The 17,122-nt window shown below is 42.4% G+C and overlaps 1 protein-coding gene and 1 long non-coding RNA gene across 2 annotated transcripts in view; one reads left to right on the forward strand and one right to left on the reverse strand.

Annotated features, from left to right (window-relative positions):
* The window catches only part of LOC127142727 (uncharacterized), a 200,499-nt gene that overhangs the window by 134,479 nt on the left and 48,898 nt on the right, over window positions 1-17,122 (forward strand). Inside the window, exon 6 of the long non-coding RNA XR_007813718.1 lies at window positions 6,110-6,230. This is a non-coding gene — a long non-coding RNA (uncharacterized LOC127142727). The remainder of the gene's footprint in view (window positions 1-6,109; window positions 6,231-17,122) is intronic.
* The window catches only part of ankrd50 (ankyrin repeat domain 50), a 35,338-nt gene that overhangs the window by 1,853 nt on the left and 16,363 nt on the right, over window positions 1-17,122 (reverse strand). The window contains exon 4 of the mRNA XM_018703018.2: window positions 210-3,745. Within this exon, the coding sequence (XP_018558534.1) occupies window positions 213-3,745 (3,533 nt within the window). The 3' untranslated portion in view covers window positions 210-212. The remainder of the gene's footprint in view (window positions 1-209; window positions 3,746-17,122) is intronic.

Here is a 17,122-nt window from a genome sequence, read left to right on the forward strand (position 1 = left end):
AAATCCAACTAATGCTGGCTCTGTTCAGTGCAATCCAGTAGCAACTAAAAGTCTGTTAATAGTCTCTATATTAGCCACTGTAAATGAACACACAAGCAAAAGTATTGCCTACATGCTGCCACTCTTGCCTTAATTTCAACTTTGAGTCAACTGTTTGATATAATTCAACAAGCACATGCTGGAGGAAGATTTTGAAAGGTATCTCTTACCAGCTATAATGGAGTCTCCTTTTTGTAGTTAAACCCAGGATCTGATCCTTCAATCTGCAGTTTCAGGGCTTGTTTAAGGCTTAGCTCGGTTTCCCCTATGGGATAGTTCTCTAGAACATCCTGGTGGCCTCTGTTCTGCACAGTCCGAGGAACTGATACCCTACCCAGGAAAACCTGATTACCCTGTAGATGGTAGTTGGGGTTGGTCATGATGCCGTTCCTCTTCTTCTCAGCACAGCTCTGCTGCTGGATAAAGAATTGGTCTTGGCCTTGTCCCCTTTCCTGCTGAATTGAGCCACCAATCATGATCTTACAATGGGGATCCTTCACTGAAATGTTCGCTACTGATTTGTTGAGGGCGATCCTCTTGTCAAATTGTGTCATCTCATACTCCAAAACCTGACCTTGTGTTGATCCACTATTCTTGTTTTTTTTCTTGTCTCCTTTACCACTTGATGTCCCATTTCCGGTCTTACTTCCCTTTGTTGACTTGAGACCAGGTTTTAGCTGAGACCAGTCAAAGTCATTGGATGGAGATGACGGCTGCTGACCAATTGACTTAGTTGTGGAGGAGGGGGACACAATTGACTGTCTGCTCCGGCTGCGAGGCAGTGAGTGCTGTTGGATTTGCTCTGTGAAAGTCAGTCCATGAAAACTGTCGATCGGCACAGTCTGAGCTGTGGCTGTAGATGATGTGGTTCTCAAGGAGGAGTTCTTTGAACTCTTGAGGGAATTATTCGACAAGGAGGATTTCTGTCTATCTACAGTGGAATCAGGAGATTCTGATGGTGAACTGAAAGCATGGACAGGTCCGTTGGGTATACCGCGTCCAGACGACTGCATATCTCCGGCTCCAGTGCTGCCAGAACTACTTGATTTAATGGTGAGGGACTGCATCTTACCAGTCACAGCCAATGGTGTTTTTTCATCCATGGTGTGCACTGGGGAAGGGTTGCAGCCATTTAGAGTTGTGGCCCCATACTTTTCCAGAAGTTTTATAATCATCGAATGGCCACCTTTTGCTGCCACTCTCATTGCTGTGCGTCCGAACTGGTCGGCGTGGTTGGGGTCAGCACCATTTTCAAGAAGTATCTGCACAACATCAATGTGACCCTCCTGTGCAGCTATGCCTAGTGCTGTTGCTCCCTGGTTGCATGTATGATCCACATGTGTGCCATTCTCTATCAAAAACTGTACGACTTTTGTGTGGCCTTGCCATGCAGCAGACTGGAGGGCAGATCGCTTCTCATTGTCACAGGCATTCACGTCAGCGTGATAGTTAATCAGCAGCCTCACCATTTCAACATGCCCTTGCCAGCAGGACACGTGGAGGGCCGTTCTGCCCTCAGTGTCACAAGCTTCCACATTTGCTCCATTTTCAAGGAAATACTCTGTCATGGCCAGCTGATTTTCAAGTGCCAATATGTAGAGGGTTGGGCGTCCATCTGCATCTTTGTGATCTATATCGGCACCGTGGCTCAGCAGCAGTTCAACAATGTCCCTGTGGCCCTCTAGTGCAGCCACCCTGAGAGCATTCCTCCCATCATATCCCCTCTGGTCAATGCATGACTTGTTTTCCAGAAGAATTTGCACACAGTCATAATGTCCCTCCTGTGCAGCTAATATCAGCGGTATTCTACCATCATTATCTACCTCTGTACAACGAGCACCTTGCTCAATAAGGGCATCGCACACTTGGCGGTGGCCCTCAAATGAGGACATGTGTAGCGGGGTCCAGCCTGCATCATCCCTGTGATTCTCATCCAGACCTCTGTCCAGCAGAGTTCTGACCACTTCCACGTTACCCTGAGCAGATGCAATGCTCAGCACAGTCCTTCCCTCACTGTCGATGCTATCAACAGCGGCCCCCCAGAAAAGCAATGTGTTGACAACAGAGGCATGGCCCATTGATGCAGCAGCAAGAAGAGGGGTGCGGCCATTGTTGTCTGTATGATCCACATCGGCTCCACCTTCCAAAAGCAGATCAACTACATCGACATGTCCTTCATAGCCAGCCACAAGGAGAGGGGTCATGCAGTCTTTGTCACAGTGGTCAACTTCTGCTCCCCTGTCGATCAGAAGGCTCACAACAGAAGCATGGCCTTTGCTTGCAGGGACACATAGAGCAGCGACTGAGAGGGCAGTCCTCCCATCCACATCTTCATGATTAACTTCGGCCCCATGGTCTAAGAGGTGCTCGACAATCTCTCTGTGCCCCATGTATGCTGCAGCAATGAGAGCTGTTCTTCCTTCATTGTCTGCTTTGTTGACCTCAGCCCCATGCTGAAGAAGGTTCAACACTATGTCTTCATGACCTCCCCAAGCTGCAGCTCTCAAAGCAGTTCTACCATCAGCATCAGCACAGTCCACTTTGGCGCCAGCATACAGCAGAGCAGAAACAACCTCTGAATGTCCACCCCAAGCTGCTGAACGGAGGGCTGTCCATCCATCATGATCTGTGTGGTTTATGTTGGCCTCACAGCCAATTAGGCAGTTGACCACTTTGGTATGGCCCTGCCTTGCAGCAAGAGTAAGTGCTGTTTGTCCGTGGTTGTCTTCTAACTCCATGTTTGCCCCTCTAGATATGAGCAAGTTGACAACATCAAGGTTTCCACTGTATGCAGCATTGGCAAGCAGAGTTCTTCCACTGGAGTCACACTGGTTCACAGATGCCCCGTTGTCAAGTAATGTCCGTATTGAGTCCTCTCTTTCCAGGGCCTGTTGTACAATGCATGAGGCATGATCGTCCTCATTGTTAACATGAGCTCCAGCTTTGACAAGAAGTTGCAGAACCTCCTGTTCTCTTGGTATGGAGGTGGTCAGAGAGTCTTTAGCAGGAGTTCCATTCCAAACCATCCAAAGAGCCAGATTAAATGGCTCAATCTGCAGATTGGAATTGACGAGGTGTAGTGCAAATTCCTGCACTTCAAGTGGTTTAAGCTGCTTTGCCCGGCAGGTGTAACTCATTGCCAACATTCTATGTCCCTCTGCTGCATTGCACAAGTACTTCTGGGTGCAGTGCTTAACATCCAGTAGCCACTCTGCAAAACTGTAGTGAAAAAGGATTTTAGTACTCCCAAGGCCATCCACCAACAACTTGGAGAGAATGTCCATCTTTTTCTGAAACTCTTCCATAGTCAGTGTCATGTTTTTGGTCCAGACTGCATGGTACAGTTCTTTGACTGTGAGTGGCCTGCAAGTTGCCAGGATTACATTTAGGATGGGTTGGACTTTGGCAAACTGTTTTCTGACAAATAGTCTCTGGCAGAGCCACAGGTAGAGGCCATTGAGAGTGCCAGGGATGTCACGGATCTCACGAAGCATGATAAAGTTCTCCACCACGCCATCCAGCACACGCTCCAGGTAGAGGAAGCAGCCGCTGCTTTTGATGTGGAGTTGGTTGAGCATCTCGGCTGTCTCCTTGGTCAGGTGCTGCCTGAGGGCCTCCTCCTGGTCCAGCCTGTGGAGGATGTACTGTTGCACATCCTTGACGATGTAGGCCTTGCGCAGATCATCAAGGCTGATTTTGCGGAATCCTGAAAGAGAAGAAATGGAAATTAGATGAGTCTGATGACAGATGCATAATATGTAATGGAAATCTAGAAGATGAAAAAGGCAATACAAAAATGAAAACATAAAAGGGTGGGAGTGGTTGAAGAAATCATAGTTGATTATGATTAGTGTTACTTTCCCCCACAGCACCCTTTGAGTCATTATCTTAAATCTGACCTTGAGATCATACCCAGTATTTATCCACTGATCTTGTACCTTTAGATAATTAGGTTAAGTCAACCTTTAATTTCCTAAGGCATAGGATAATTAACAGTAAAGCCATGTTGTTATAGAAAAACCTTTCAGAGGAATTGAGAGCATAACCCCTCTGGCTGCTGGAAGCAGACATGATCAGCAGGAGTTTGCTATCAGTTTAGCCCATAAAGCACCAAGGAAAACAAAATCATGCCAATTAGTGCACTATATTGTGTCTGGTGCAGAGGCAATTTCAGCTGTAATAATTTAGAATGTGCTTTTGTGAGGATAAAAAACAGCAATAATTTCAGTATACACATGACTGAAATAATGAACACATCATATTAAAATGTGCATGTGCTGTTGCTTAGCCACATACCGTTACAGCCAAACATATTTTAAAAAAAACAAAAAAAAGAAGAAAGCATCAATCTTCACAGCAAGTGTTGAAGACAAAACAGATATCACAATTAACAAAAATGAGAGGGAAAAAAAAATTCAGTTTCATCACTGAAACCCGCTTGACTGGTCATTTAACCCATCCACTGACTGGAGAGGTTATTAGTGCTCAATCAGGAGCAAATCTGCAGTAGGGGCTGAACATATACAAGAATTAAAACAGGGTAGAGGAAGGGGGACATCATTTCCATGCCTGTAGCATATCAATGGCCTGTAAAACATCTCTCCGGTGCCTCACTTATTATCGTGCTACATGCTCCCAGCACAGACCTTTCTGAAAAAACTAAAAGAAATTATCACAGTGGGTCTTAATGAATGATCTTTAATAGGAATTCCTCTCCAAGATGTGGAAAAATAGCTCCATAATGGCCTCTGCTAATAGGCATAAAGTGAACTTTCCTCCATGTTAAAACAATCTGTTCATGGTCTGTGTAGTCTTCTGCCTGAGGGCAAGGAGAGCATTTTTGCATACTTGTATTTACAGTTCCCATGGTTTGCAGGGTTACTGGGGCAAGAAAAAAATGTCACCAGAGGCTCTCACAGTGTTATTAACATACTGTACCATTTACAGTTACTAAGAGTCCATCCTTTACAGCAGAAGCATTTGCATTTTGCTCACAGAAAAGGTACACTTACAAACCAGGCTGAACACAGACTCATTAACATTAATTTAAATTTGTTTTTAGGTAATTATGGTTTCAGTTTTAGGCTTCTTGTTACCGACTGAATGTTCCATGTACTCGCAGGAAATTACACTAAAAGATCATTTGAAAAGAATCTCCAAAATCCAGCACCAACACTTTCATCCTTAACAGTGAAATGCGATTGCTTTGATTATATAACACAACTTTTCCCTGTACATAATATGAATCAGACTCTGTCACCGAGCCTGAGGCGGTGCTCTGTTCATCTGACTGCTATTGTGTGGGTAGAAAAGCCTGTGAAATCTTATTCCACACAGGCCCAGTGGTAACCACACCTGGAAGCCAGATAACAAACCTGATGAGTTTAACAAGAGTTCCCAAGCAGGCACCGACAGTTTGGACAACAGATCCTGGTAAACAGAAGGAGCGATGGGTTTTCTTTATCATCTGCCTCTGAGTTTGTTTAAGATAAGCACACATCCACTAACAGCACCTCACAATAATCTCCCTTTACTTTGTCCTTGAGGCCTTCATTATATTTCAGACTGTGATAAAACAGTATAACTGTAAGCATTCACACCCGAGATAATGACTATATTTAATTGTATCCTTTGATACATGGCAGAAACAGAGAAAACCGTTTTTGGAATAATTCTAATAACTCACACTCTTCGGTTGGACTCCGTGACAGGTACCAATTTTACCTATCATAAAATATTTTATGACAGAGTTGCTAACCCCGGGGAAGTAGGGGGGATTAATGACTTTATTGTAACAGGGATCACATGGACACACACACAGTTCTACAATCTAAACTAGAACAAACCTGAGATAAATATAAAAACAACAACCTCCTGATTAGGACAGAAATCTGTATTATCAACAGTTATCTAATGTCTACAGTTAAATGTTTAACATAAGGTGCAGCTGTGCAAATGCTTTAAATGAATAAAGAATTGAAGTATTACTATAGCATTATACAATATAATTGCCCTATAATTACAGAAACTCAGTGACCCTAACCCACTTTCAATCTGTCATTGTTTTCAGTGGCTGTGTGCATTTTCCACCCTCCTCCCTCTGCCCTCCTTTCTCCGGTTCCATGACCCCCTGCACCAGCTCCCACTCCAGTCCTGGAGGAGTCACTGACATTCCCAGAGCCAGATTCAAGGTAAGCACGCAAAGTAGCTCTAAGGTAAGTGAAAAACACTCAAACACTTATATCTTCTAAGGACTAAAAACCATTAAAGATTGCATATATTTCAAACCTTTGCTCCAAAATCCAAACTGATAACTCATTTTGACAGGATCCTGGAAGGAACTCTAATGGGTTATTATGCATCTGGGGATGGTTACCTTCAGGTTTATATCAAAAGATACAAAAACACTCGAAGGTGCAACGTGATCCTAATGTGCATTCCTGTTATCTGTGTACTCGCTACCGCTCTGGCTCAAACTTCAAGCATTAAAGATCAAATTTCAGCCCGTCATGCTATCATCAGAGCATTTTTCACTCTTCCTCTCCTCGTTTTCTCCAAACTTTAGTTTTACTATCTCAAGCTCTTGATGCTCTTTTGTTTAGCTTGAAGGCCAATCTAACTAGTGAACATGATTCCTTCCCCTTGTCTTTGTATTTTTCAGGCTAATGCACAATCACAAGTGCTTTAGTCAACAAAGGTGCATAGTATCAGTTTTTTCATATACTTCTATGTTTAAAGAACGACATCTGAGGCCTGTGTGTGACTTTCTAATGCTCTGACGTCACTGACTGGTCCCCCTACTCCTTCAGGACCCAATCCTTCTTTGGACATTCTGGGTTTGTTCCAGCTGGGACAGGAAACCCACTAGCTGGGAAGGGGGAAGAGGCCATTAAAGGGGAAAAACAAGGACAAAAAAATGCTTCAGGGTACCAAAAAGAAAAAAATATTTTCATCCACCCAGTGCCTTCACAAAAGTGTGACATTTAATATTCAGTCTCAGTGTTGATGTTCTGATTTGCTGTACTCACAGAGGGACTAAGAAAAACATAGAGTGTGCATTACAGCCCAATTCTGGAGATGCTACTCTATCATGAATATTTTCTCTGGGGAACAAAAGAAAAATGCCTCTGTGCTGTAGTTTATGATAAACAGTTTCTCCTACATTCCACGGTCGCTGACACACCAATTATGAAGATACAGTGACTAGGGAAGCTGGAGGAGGGAGGAGGAGACAGAAATTTGACTGCAGCCACCATGAAATAAAGCACTTGCCTGGTTTAAAAAAAAAAGCTTCTTAAAATCAATTTTTATGAGCAAGAAATAAAAGAATAGAACAAGCAAGAACCTCCAGTCAGAGCAAGCAAAAAAAGACCTTTACTTTCAGTTACTGCACATGATGGAAGATGACCTACAGTTTCCACTTCATCAGCAGACATCACTTTATAAGGTTTGGATGTCAACTGTGAAGTCATGGCATTATTACTGCCCTACTCCTGCAGATAAAACTCTCAAACAACCACAGGGGGAGAAGTCATCCAACCTGTATTTGATGACTGTGGTGTAACAGGAACTACTATTAAGTACTACAGAAAAATGCAAGAACTCTCATTGGCTTCAAACGTTCACATGCTTTCCAAGAACAATTTTCTTTCTTTCCAAAATCCAACAGTCAACAGGGCCTAGATTTTGCACCATTAAAAGTGAGCTACACAAACTGTAGCCGTGTATTGTGTGTGCCCAGGCTATTTATGTGTGTGTGAGAGGATGGTTCAGAGTTTGAACAAAAGCGACTGCTAAACAAGCAACAAATGACACATTCATCAGGGTGAGGGATGCAGCTCCCGAGTACAGGCCTCTGAGCCAGCTGCTGCTCGTTACAGAACTGGATACCAGCCACAAGAGACAGAGCCCCGCGTACAAAAGAGGGACTGTTTGCCTTCTAGATTAATTTTTCAGATGACAAATGAGGCAGCGGACGCATGTGTGCGCACGAGTATCGAGAAACTAGAGGTCCGAGCTCATCAAGCGTGATTTTGGAGTGGCAGCTTCTGAGATTTGGCACGTCCTTTGCCAGAGACACCATCTTAAGTCATCGGATCCATAAAGAAAACAGAAACCCAAGCTTCGCTGCCCTCTCCTCAGGCTCTCCAGTAAACCCGCGCTCAACAAACGTCTGTTCGACAGCTGCAGCGTTCCCGGCTCCAAAAAACATGAGAGCGCCAACCTCCTAAACACAAGTATGTGGATGAGAGTCAGCTCCAACGGTCTGCAAACAACAGTCCTTTGAAAAGTGTGCTGCGATTTAAGCTTTGAAAAATACTGTTGAGTTCCTCGTTTGATTATATACACTCTCTAATTTCCACTCTAACAGATGTAAAGACAACTATTTCTACTTTATCTTGGATAAATGTGTCTTATTCACAAGAGAGAAAAGACAAAGCAAAGCACTGCAAAGCTTTGACTTTAATAAGGCCCTAATTCAGCTGTGCAAAGATAACTGTTGCAGGAGAAAATCATTTCAGATTAGTGACTGCATTTTATGCATGCTGTATATTTCCTGCCATACTAAACGACCACCAGGCGAGACACTGAAATGATTACACTTTAACAATTAATTTATGTAATGCTAGAGGCAAAGCACATGAAAACACTCCTGCCCAAACACGCCTCTTGCTGAATTTCAAACGGGATGTAAAAGGGTTTCCAGTCAAACCTGTTGTGGTGCAACTGAGCTGGGGGGTGGGGCAAACAGGAATACATTCAACACATACAGCATGGCTCAGTTTGAAATTTGCATTCTTATAAAGCTACCAAAGCAACTGCATAAATAGTAATACACCCGTTATATGATCAACTGCAACTCCAATGCTGTCGTTTTTGTTCGAACGGCCTAAGGAACAAGCAACTGCACTTATGCTTTTGAATGACAGAAGCTCATTAGGATGGTGACAAGAGACTGAGTCATAAGGCAGCTGCTGCACCTGGTCACTTACATGTGCCTTCTCTCACTGAATCCTATAATGGATATCCACTCTAAGGAAGTTGTCACTATATATCACAGAGCTTCTTGCAGCTGCACAAATGACTGGAAATTCCATCCAAGTGAAAGAATTCACATGGAGAACTGAAATAACAGAGTGTTAAGCCAGGAATACACAGATCAAACAGGACCAACAGTACATAAGTAGCATTAACTTCATTCAAACAGTGCATTTACCAATTTCTGTAATCGGGGGAAAAGTAGGGCTTGTACGGCCAATAATCCCTCATTTTATGCAACGTAATCCTTTTCACTTTTTGCCCTTAAATTTAAAGTTATATATCTTTTATGTGCTAAATAGGTTCCATGATCCTAAATACCATAAAACCAATTCAAAACCAAACTGTATCATTTAAAAAAATGTCCACTTTGTCAGCCTAAAATGGCTAATTTCTTCCTGAGATACAAAACGTTCTGTCTTCATGGTGGCAGTAAGCTCTTGTAGCGCTGGGAGTTCCCTGCCCCAGCTCAGGATCAAATTTCCACAATTTCTGCCCGTGTTTTTGTTCATCATTACACTGGCTGACCTCCCAGTGACCTCATTTAGCCCTATACCACCACATGTTTCCATTCACCTGCACAAGAGACTGCTCAGTCTAGCACGTCAGTCGTGTTTTATTAGCCATCAAGTCAAACAAGCCATTATCTGCTATTGCCACGCAGTGCCAGGAAAAGTCTGGAACCATTTTGGAAAGATTTCACAGGGAAACGTCCGGACAGCAGATTCAGCTACAAGGAAAGCTGTGGTAGCTTGCTGCGAAATCAGGTACTTGCAAAGTCATCCTTGGCATGCAGGTCAAGAGCCAGTGTGGTATTAAAAAAACACAGCCTTCACTTTAGAGGTCTTTCTCCCCTGCAGCAAAAGCAGCCAGAAATGTGCCAAGAATTCCATTGCATTTATTCCAACTAAAGTTAAATTAGGACTTAATTAAAATACCCTTCAATTACAGCTAAAACTGACAAGTCGTGCTCTGTACCGCAGCCTTGAGAAAATAAAAAATCTCGAGTCTATAAAGATTTGGCAGGGGCATGCCACATACCAAAGGGCATCACCTCAGGAGGAAAGAGGCCAGCCAGTTTGTCCGCCATGTTCAGAATCATGTTACTGCAGTGCAGCACCCAAGGTGCTACAGATACAGACACGGTAGACCTGTAATTTGCCCGGCTGTCAGACTGCATGGTGGTAAATTACAGTATTCAGCGAGGATTATGGTCTTCAGCTCATCCAAAGTGAGGCTCAACGTGTAGCCTCACAGACGACAACTCATACATGACTATGGACATAAATCAGCTTGTCTGTGTAAGCCAATTTCAAGAAAGGGGGAGGTAAGCTAATTAAATATGTCGTCCTTGCTCTTGTTACCCAGGAATCGAGGCGTGGAGACAATCAATACTGAAAACTCTTAGGAGGACAGAACAGAGAGGGCTTTTATTATGTTTTGGTTGCAGGAGGCATTTGTCGAATGTTCTCTTTGGTTCAGTCTAGTGCAATTTAGGCTCCCTGGTGAAGGCTGCAGCATGGCCAAATGTGTTGGAATTGGTTTCTAAAGTTCTTTAAACTATTAAATAAAGGCCTTTTAATTTTCTGCTTAAAGGCTGCCTTGGAGCTCTTTCCCCTTTCAGTACTGAAAATTGGTCTTGGCATCTAAATCTCTCATAAAACTTATAATTTTATTTCATAGTTAAGTTTCGGATTCATCTGTTGCATTTGTACGACTATACATCCAGTCGTCTAAACGATGCCGCAAAATGTCATTTACTGGGGAGTCCGTAAGCAGAGCCATCTTTGTCTCTCTTCAGGGAGCATTCCACAGCCCAGAAGAAATAAACCGTCCTCGCTGCTTTACGAGTGTGTTTGTGTTGTCAGTCGGCCAGAAGATCTCACGGTCTCTCCAGTGAGGTCTCACATTTGACCAAAAAGAAAGTATACACCAAAAAAAAGGCACATCCAGGGAGATGTTAAGAGTTTTGTTGACCTTTTTGCAGAGGGACGGCCTTGCCCTGTGTCAGATTCAGCTGCATGCCTCGGGACAAAGGGCTGCTCAGAGAGGTGGAGGAGGGCGCACACTTTAAAACAGGGCTGCTCTTTTCATTTGTGATCATTGGTGGTAAATCAGTTCTGTCTCTTAGCGGGTTGGGGTAAAGAAAGCTCCATTCATGGCGGGTAGAGCGGAGGTGGAAGATGTGGTTCAGGTCCTTGCTTTGGTGGACTGCCCTCTCCCCAATGAAACGCAAATACAGGAAACAAAAACACAGGCCCACCCAGAGTCACAGAATTTCCTGAAAGTGTACATTTAATTAAATAACAGCTGCGGAATTTGTAATGTCTTATCTATATACTGCTGAGTTTACAAGTAGCTCTGCAGATTACTTCTGCGTAAGAAAAAAAACCATGAGCAAATGTGTCATCTTAGGAAGGAAATGAGCAAACCCCCATCAACATGCTACACAGGATGAGTGTCCTCTTTAAGCAGCCACACACTCCGGTAACATTCCTCAGACTGAGCCAAGAATATAACCGTCTTAATTACAGCTGTGATTCATAACTAAGAGGGGCTTTTATGTGTGGTTTTTTTGTGTATATGTGTGGCTGTTTTCCAGGTCTTGGGCTGGTAGAAGCCCTTAAACTCCTGCCAAGTGCCCCTTGTGACCAACTAGAAGAACTAAGGGTAAAATTGGGAAAAAATGAAAATAATAATGTATTTTATGATAGTGGAAATCAATCTAATTGAAGTTGCTGTAACACTGCTGAGCAGGAATGTGGTTGTTTAAAGGGGAGCTATTATCTTTCACGGCTCCAGTAGCACACTGATACTATATTATTATAACTACTGGCGCTGCAGTTCACAAATCCATGCCTTCTCCATCCTTCCTCATCCCTCGCTCATGTTGGCTTTTCTCTCAAAATCCTAAGTACAGCTTGCACAAGGTTTTGTTTTGTGTTTCCTTTAAACTGTGCTGTATCATTGTCATCTACCTCCTCCTGTATTCATGGATTAGTCACGAGATGCTTCCACACGGGAGGAGAGATTTTCAAGGCAATATTCTGCTCGCTCCTTTTATCTCAGATCTTAACACATTTTTTCATCTTTATATAGCTGAGTTGTGATGGCTGGTTCTGTTTAGATTCAGTAAAATAGCCAGACTCGATAAGAGATCGTCTTTTATCTTCTTTCTTTTGACATAGTTATTCAGCTAACTACATGTCCTACATTTCTGTTCTTTAAATGTTTAATACATCTTTACTTTGTTTAACTTTATTTCTTTAAAAAATATAAGCTTAGCTTAGCAGTAACACTGGAAATGGGGGGAACAGTTAGCTTGGCTCTTTCTTGATTAGAGAAGTCTGTAGGCAACAAGCCTTTTGGGTGTCAGTGAATCACCACCAGACTCCACAGACAAAAACAGTGATTTTACCTCACAGACCCTTGATCAGTTAGTCTATTTTTGTCAATGGAGTCTGGTGGTGATATATAGCCATGTTTCTGGTAAAACAAAAAGGATGTTACTCTTTAATAAAAAGATCTGTCTCTGTAGGAATCCTATCCATAATGTTGTCAGATACTTAAAATAACAATCTGAACCCATTAGTGGCAAAAACAAGCAGCTGTTTGCGGTACACTGTTGTTGCTCAGTCCTGCACCGATTCCAAAGATTTTTGTCCCTATCAATCAGTTACACCCAAAAACAAGGGTTCAAAAAATATAATAATTACCCTTACTAACTTTTGTTGCTTATAATTCTTGGAAGCTAAATTGGTTAAGATATTCAAAATCATTCTGTTTTCATAGACTTGACACAGAGTTCAGATTCAGTAAAATGTGATCAATCCCAAGCCCTATCCTTGCTCTTCAGACACTTCTGTCTCAGACACGTTGTCAGGGTTCTGTAGCTGTTGTCTTACATGACTTACTGGCTGAATGCCACAGTGTCAAACCAGGAAAGCAGGGTCTACCTCTGCACTTATTCTAAGCTGATATTGATGTAGGTCTCATTTAAATTAGGAATACAGATATAATTTTTCTAACAGTAAATATCAATATCAAATTAATACCAGAGCTGATGTCAGTTAGTGTGTAGACTAACTGGGCAGCCTGGTAATTCAACTTTCCCACTAACTAACTAATGTGTTTCCTGTGTTTTAATGAGACTCATCTCCGCCCCTCCCTTATGGAGATCATGTGCTTATTAGATATTATCAGGGATTTTTTAGACATACTCTCATGTACTCCCTGCTCACCCTAGGAGAGCACGGCGACATACTTACTGCTTGAGAAACAGCGATTTTGACAACCATGCACCATAAACAATATTGGGCAGATGGTAGTCATTACAGTTCAGTGATGCCTCCACACGATAAAAAGATCACACACTAGGCTGGATCAAAATCTATGAAGGGATTATGATTAAAATGAGTCTGTAATTATTTTAATGGGACCATAAGCGAAGTGAAACAAAAGTAGTCTTCAAAAAAAAAAACTGAATAAATTAAAATTTCAGCATTATAATATATTACACAGGGCTAATTTGAAATTCCAGGATTTATAGGAGGTATTTCTGAGTCAGCACAACATAAATTCTGTCCAATTACAAAAAATTGTCACCTTCATCAGACTTGAGCATGTACAAAAATGATGAGAGATTGAGGTATGTGCTGTTGAAAAAAGAAATACGTCTGAGAGGCTGTTTCTATTTAAAATGCCCCCACTGTCTCCCACCTCCACCCCGCCCTCTCTTTCGCCTTTCCCTTGCTCTCCCTTCTGCCGGAGGCCTTGTTAAATTGGCACAGATTCTGCCCGGCTCCAAACCAAAATCGCTGCCTAAGTGTTTCCACTCCGCTACCCCTATCATGGTCTTACAGTAGCACAGCACACAGAGAGGGTAAGCACAGAAAAAGCAAGATTCTCTCCATAGGTCCGCTGTCACTTGGGACATAAAGAAGCAACGCTGCTACTGATCGAGCTCGATTCTGTGCTCATTTACATCTCCAAACTGAAATGATAGTCCATTTTAAAAGGTAATACACAAAGACTGGCGCTTAATCAAAACTGAGTGATCATATAATGTGAGTCAGCCAGAGGGATACTCTGCAAAATTCTTGTACTCCTCCTCACAAACAGAACAGTCTTTGTTTGTGAGGCATTAGCCGAGCGGATGCGAGTCAGGCATTTTGCAGCAGAAGTCAGAATGCCTCCTTCTTCCTGCTCGGTCTCAGAGGTGTTGAAAACTTCCCAAAGCACATTCCACTCTGAGACAGACACAAGGAATAACAGTTGAGCAAGGAAAGAGGAATTCAAAGAGCCATCTTAAATTCTTTCAGAAATCTTAAAAGCATCATAGCAGACTTCTGGCCCCAGCAGCTTTTCTGCTAAGTGACCTTGTGGTTAAAGGTCATTACTCAAACTTTTATCGACACTATATTCACACGACCACAAGGTTCCCATCACCGCAGACCAGAGTATACTGGGAAACCCACACAACCTCCACCCCAGACAAAATAGGCCGCTCATATAAAATAGGAGTTGGCTTTGCACAGAGCATGAAAGTAGAGTCTTTTGGCAGGTCACTGCCATCTCTGACTTGTAAACAATATGGAGGGTATTTTTAGGGGACACTTGGCCTCAATTTGATACTCTGCAGTCCTTTGGTCTATTTTAGGTCCAGTGCTGCATGAATAAGGGGCATTCACACTGCTGTGTTCATAATAAGGCACACAAGCTAATGGAGGACAAGGTAAATGGGTGAGTGTGTTTGTGTGCAAGTCTACATCCGTCTATGTGTGAGGGAAAAAAGCCAGTCTTGCAGAAGAATTTCCAGTGTTGAACTAAAAGGGGAAGACTGAGTCCAGACAAAACAAAGAAGCCGCTAAAGGCATCAGAAAGGAGAAAGCCTAAGGCTTATTGTGGGTCTGTAGGAGCATCTCGATGCACAGACTCAATAGGATCTGATGAAAAGCTAACAGTTTTAAATCTAGAACAGCATGTTCATCCAAAAAACAAGAAACAAAATCACATATGTCCTTCACTCCTTTCAAACGAGGTCATCACATCTGATGTGTGAGTTTGGTTCTGATCCTCTGTTCAAAAGGCGACTTGTTTTTGAAAACCAATTGCTGGGCAATTGGCATAAAAGTCTGACAAAAGCTTGGCCATCATCAAAGAGGCAGTAAAAAGGGAAAGCAATGAGACCCCGTCCAAAAAAAGAAAGAAACGAAAGAAGATAACTGCTGTTTATCAGATTGTTCCAAGATGAAATTCCCTTCAAATCATATCAAAAACAAAAAGAACAGACAGCTCATCGGCTACAAACGTAGAGGGAAAAAAGCAAATAGGCAATCACAGAACTCCCTGAGATTCTCTGAAGTAAGTTACAGATAAAAATTTCCCATTAGCATTTACATCTGTGGCATATACAGCTATATATTCCCCGGCTGACTTCACTGTCAACTTTATGTGCACTCGGGATAAAATCTGACGATTTAAAACTGTGGTCTGGGCCAGACACAGCAGACAGCACACACACACACACACACCCAGGATAAACCAGAAAATACGATTTAATGCAAATTGCTGCTGAAAGGACATCAAATATAAAACTTCTTCTTGTCTGTGGGCTCAAAGTTTTGGAAAATGCAGTGAGGATGCTTTATACTACACTCTGATACCAATCCAGAATCTAATCTAGCACGGGCACCTACGTTGAAGCTTTGATGTTAGAGGAAAGCGTGGGTGGGCATGTCTTTGCGATTATGAAATGGGCAGCTTGCATCACAGTTGGTTTGCTGAATTAGTCGCATGACGCCCACAAAAAGACTAAAAGTGAGTTCTGGTGTCCTAAACCCCACCCCACCCTCTCGATGCCACTGTCAACACTAATCAGATCTATACTCTAAAATTACACTTACACCAGTCTGACACTTAAACTATAAGATTTCACTTAATCCCAAACCCTGAACCCAGTCATTGACAACTTTCAAACTACTTGTTGAGTTGAGATGTAAACACACGAGAATCAATCTAATGGAAGACAGGTGCTCAAATAATGGTGACACCAAAATGCTCCAGTGAAATTATACCCAATCAATACACAATTGACTCCCATTATACGACATGGTTTGCGTCTAAATGCGCTGTTAGTGGCACACGGCTCATTACACCCAAATGGATCAACATGCACATCCATGACCATCCTCACAGTATTTTCCATTATTGATTATTTTCTTGAGTGATTGTTTTGTCAGTTAAATGGCAGAAAGTTGTGAAAAGTCATAATATCCCAATTTTCTTCAAATTCCTTGTTTGTTCAACCAAAAGCGCAAAAGATATTAAGCTTACATTGATAGAAACCAGAGATAATCAGCAAATCTTTACATTGGAGAACTTCATAACAGAGAATGTTTAACTAACTGATCTCTAAATTTTACCTAGAGAGCCAACTACAAATTGCATTAACTGTAAATTGCCAAAATTATCTGTATTGCTTTCCTTTGAAATTGGCTGGCGAGTCTAAACCATGCCTACGCAGCTTGCCATCTGAGTTATAGCATACCTGCAGGACATCACTGTAATCTACTGAACACATGCCAGAATGTGAATATACTGCCCACTGAGAGCCAAATGCTGGTCAAACCTATTGCTGGGGCTAAATATCAGAGTGTGGGTGTAGCCTGTCACTGAGGCCAATAACATTTTAAGATATTACCATTTGAATGCCTCGTCTTAAAATGTTCCTACTGACCACAATACACTCCTTGACAGAGACGAATGAAGATAAGACCATACCTGTATCATACAAGTTCCTGATTAGCAGCCTTTCGTGCTGCTCCAGACAATAAAGCAGCTTCTACACTTAAAGACATTATGACGTTTTCCTATGTGATGATGAGCAATGCCAGCAAGAAGATGACAATGAAGATGAGATTTAAAGCCTGCTTCTGAAGGAAATTCTCAACACCTGACTTGAAAAAACATGTATCTCATTCAGCTTTGAAACCTGACTACATGCATCTCCTGAGTGGGGAGCAGCAGAGGAACGACTGCTTAG

This window comes from Lates calcarifer, linkage group LG8 (assembly GCF_001640805.2).
Source record: "Lates calcarifer isolate ASB-BC8 linkage group LG8, TLL_Latcal_v3, whole genome shotgun sequence".
NCBI classification, from domain to species: Eukaryota; Metazoa; Chordata; class Actinopteri; family Centropomidae; genus Lates; species Lates calcarifer.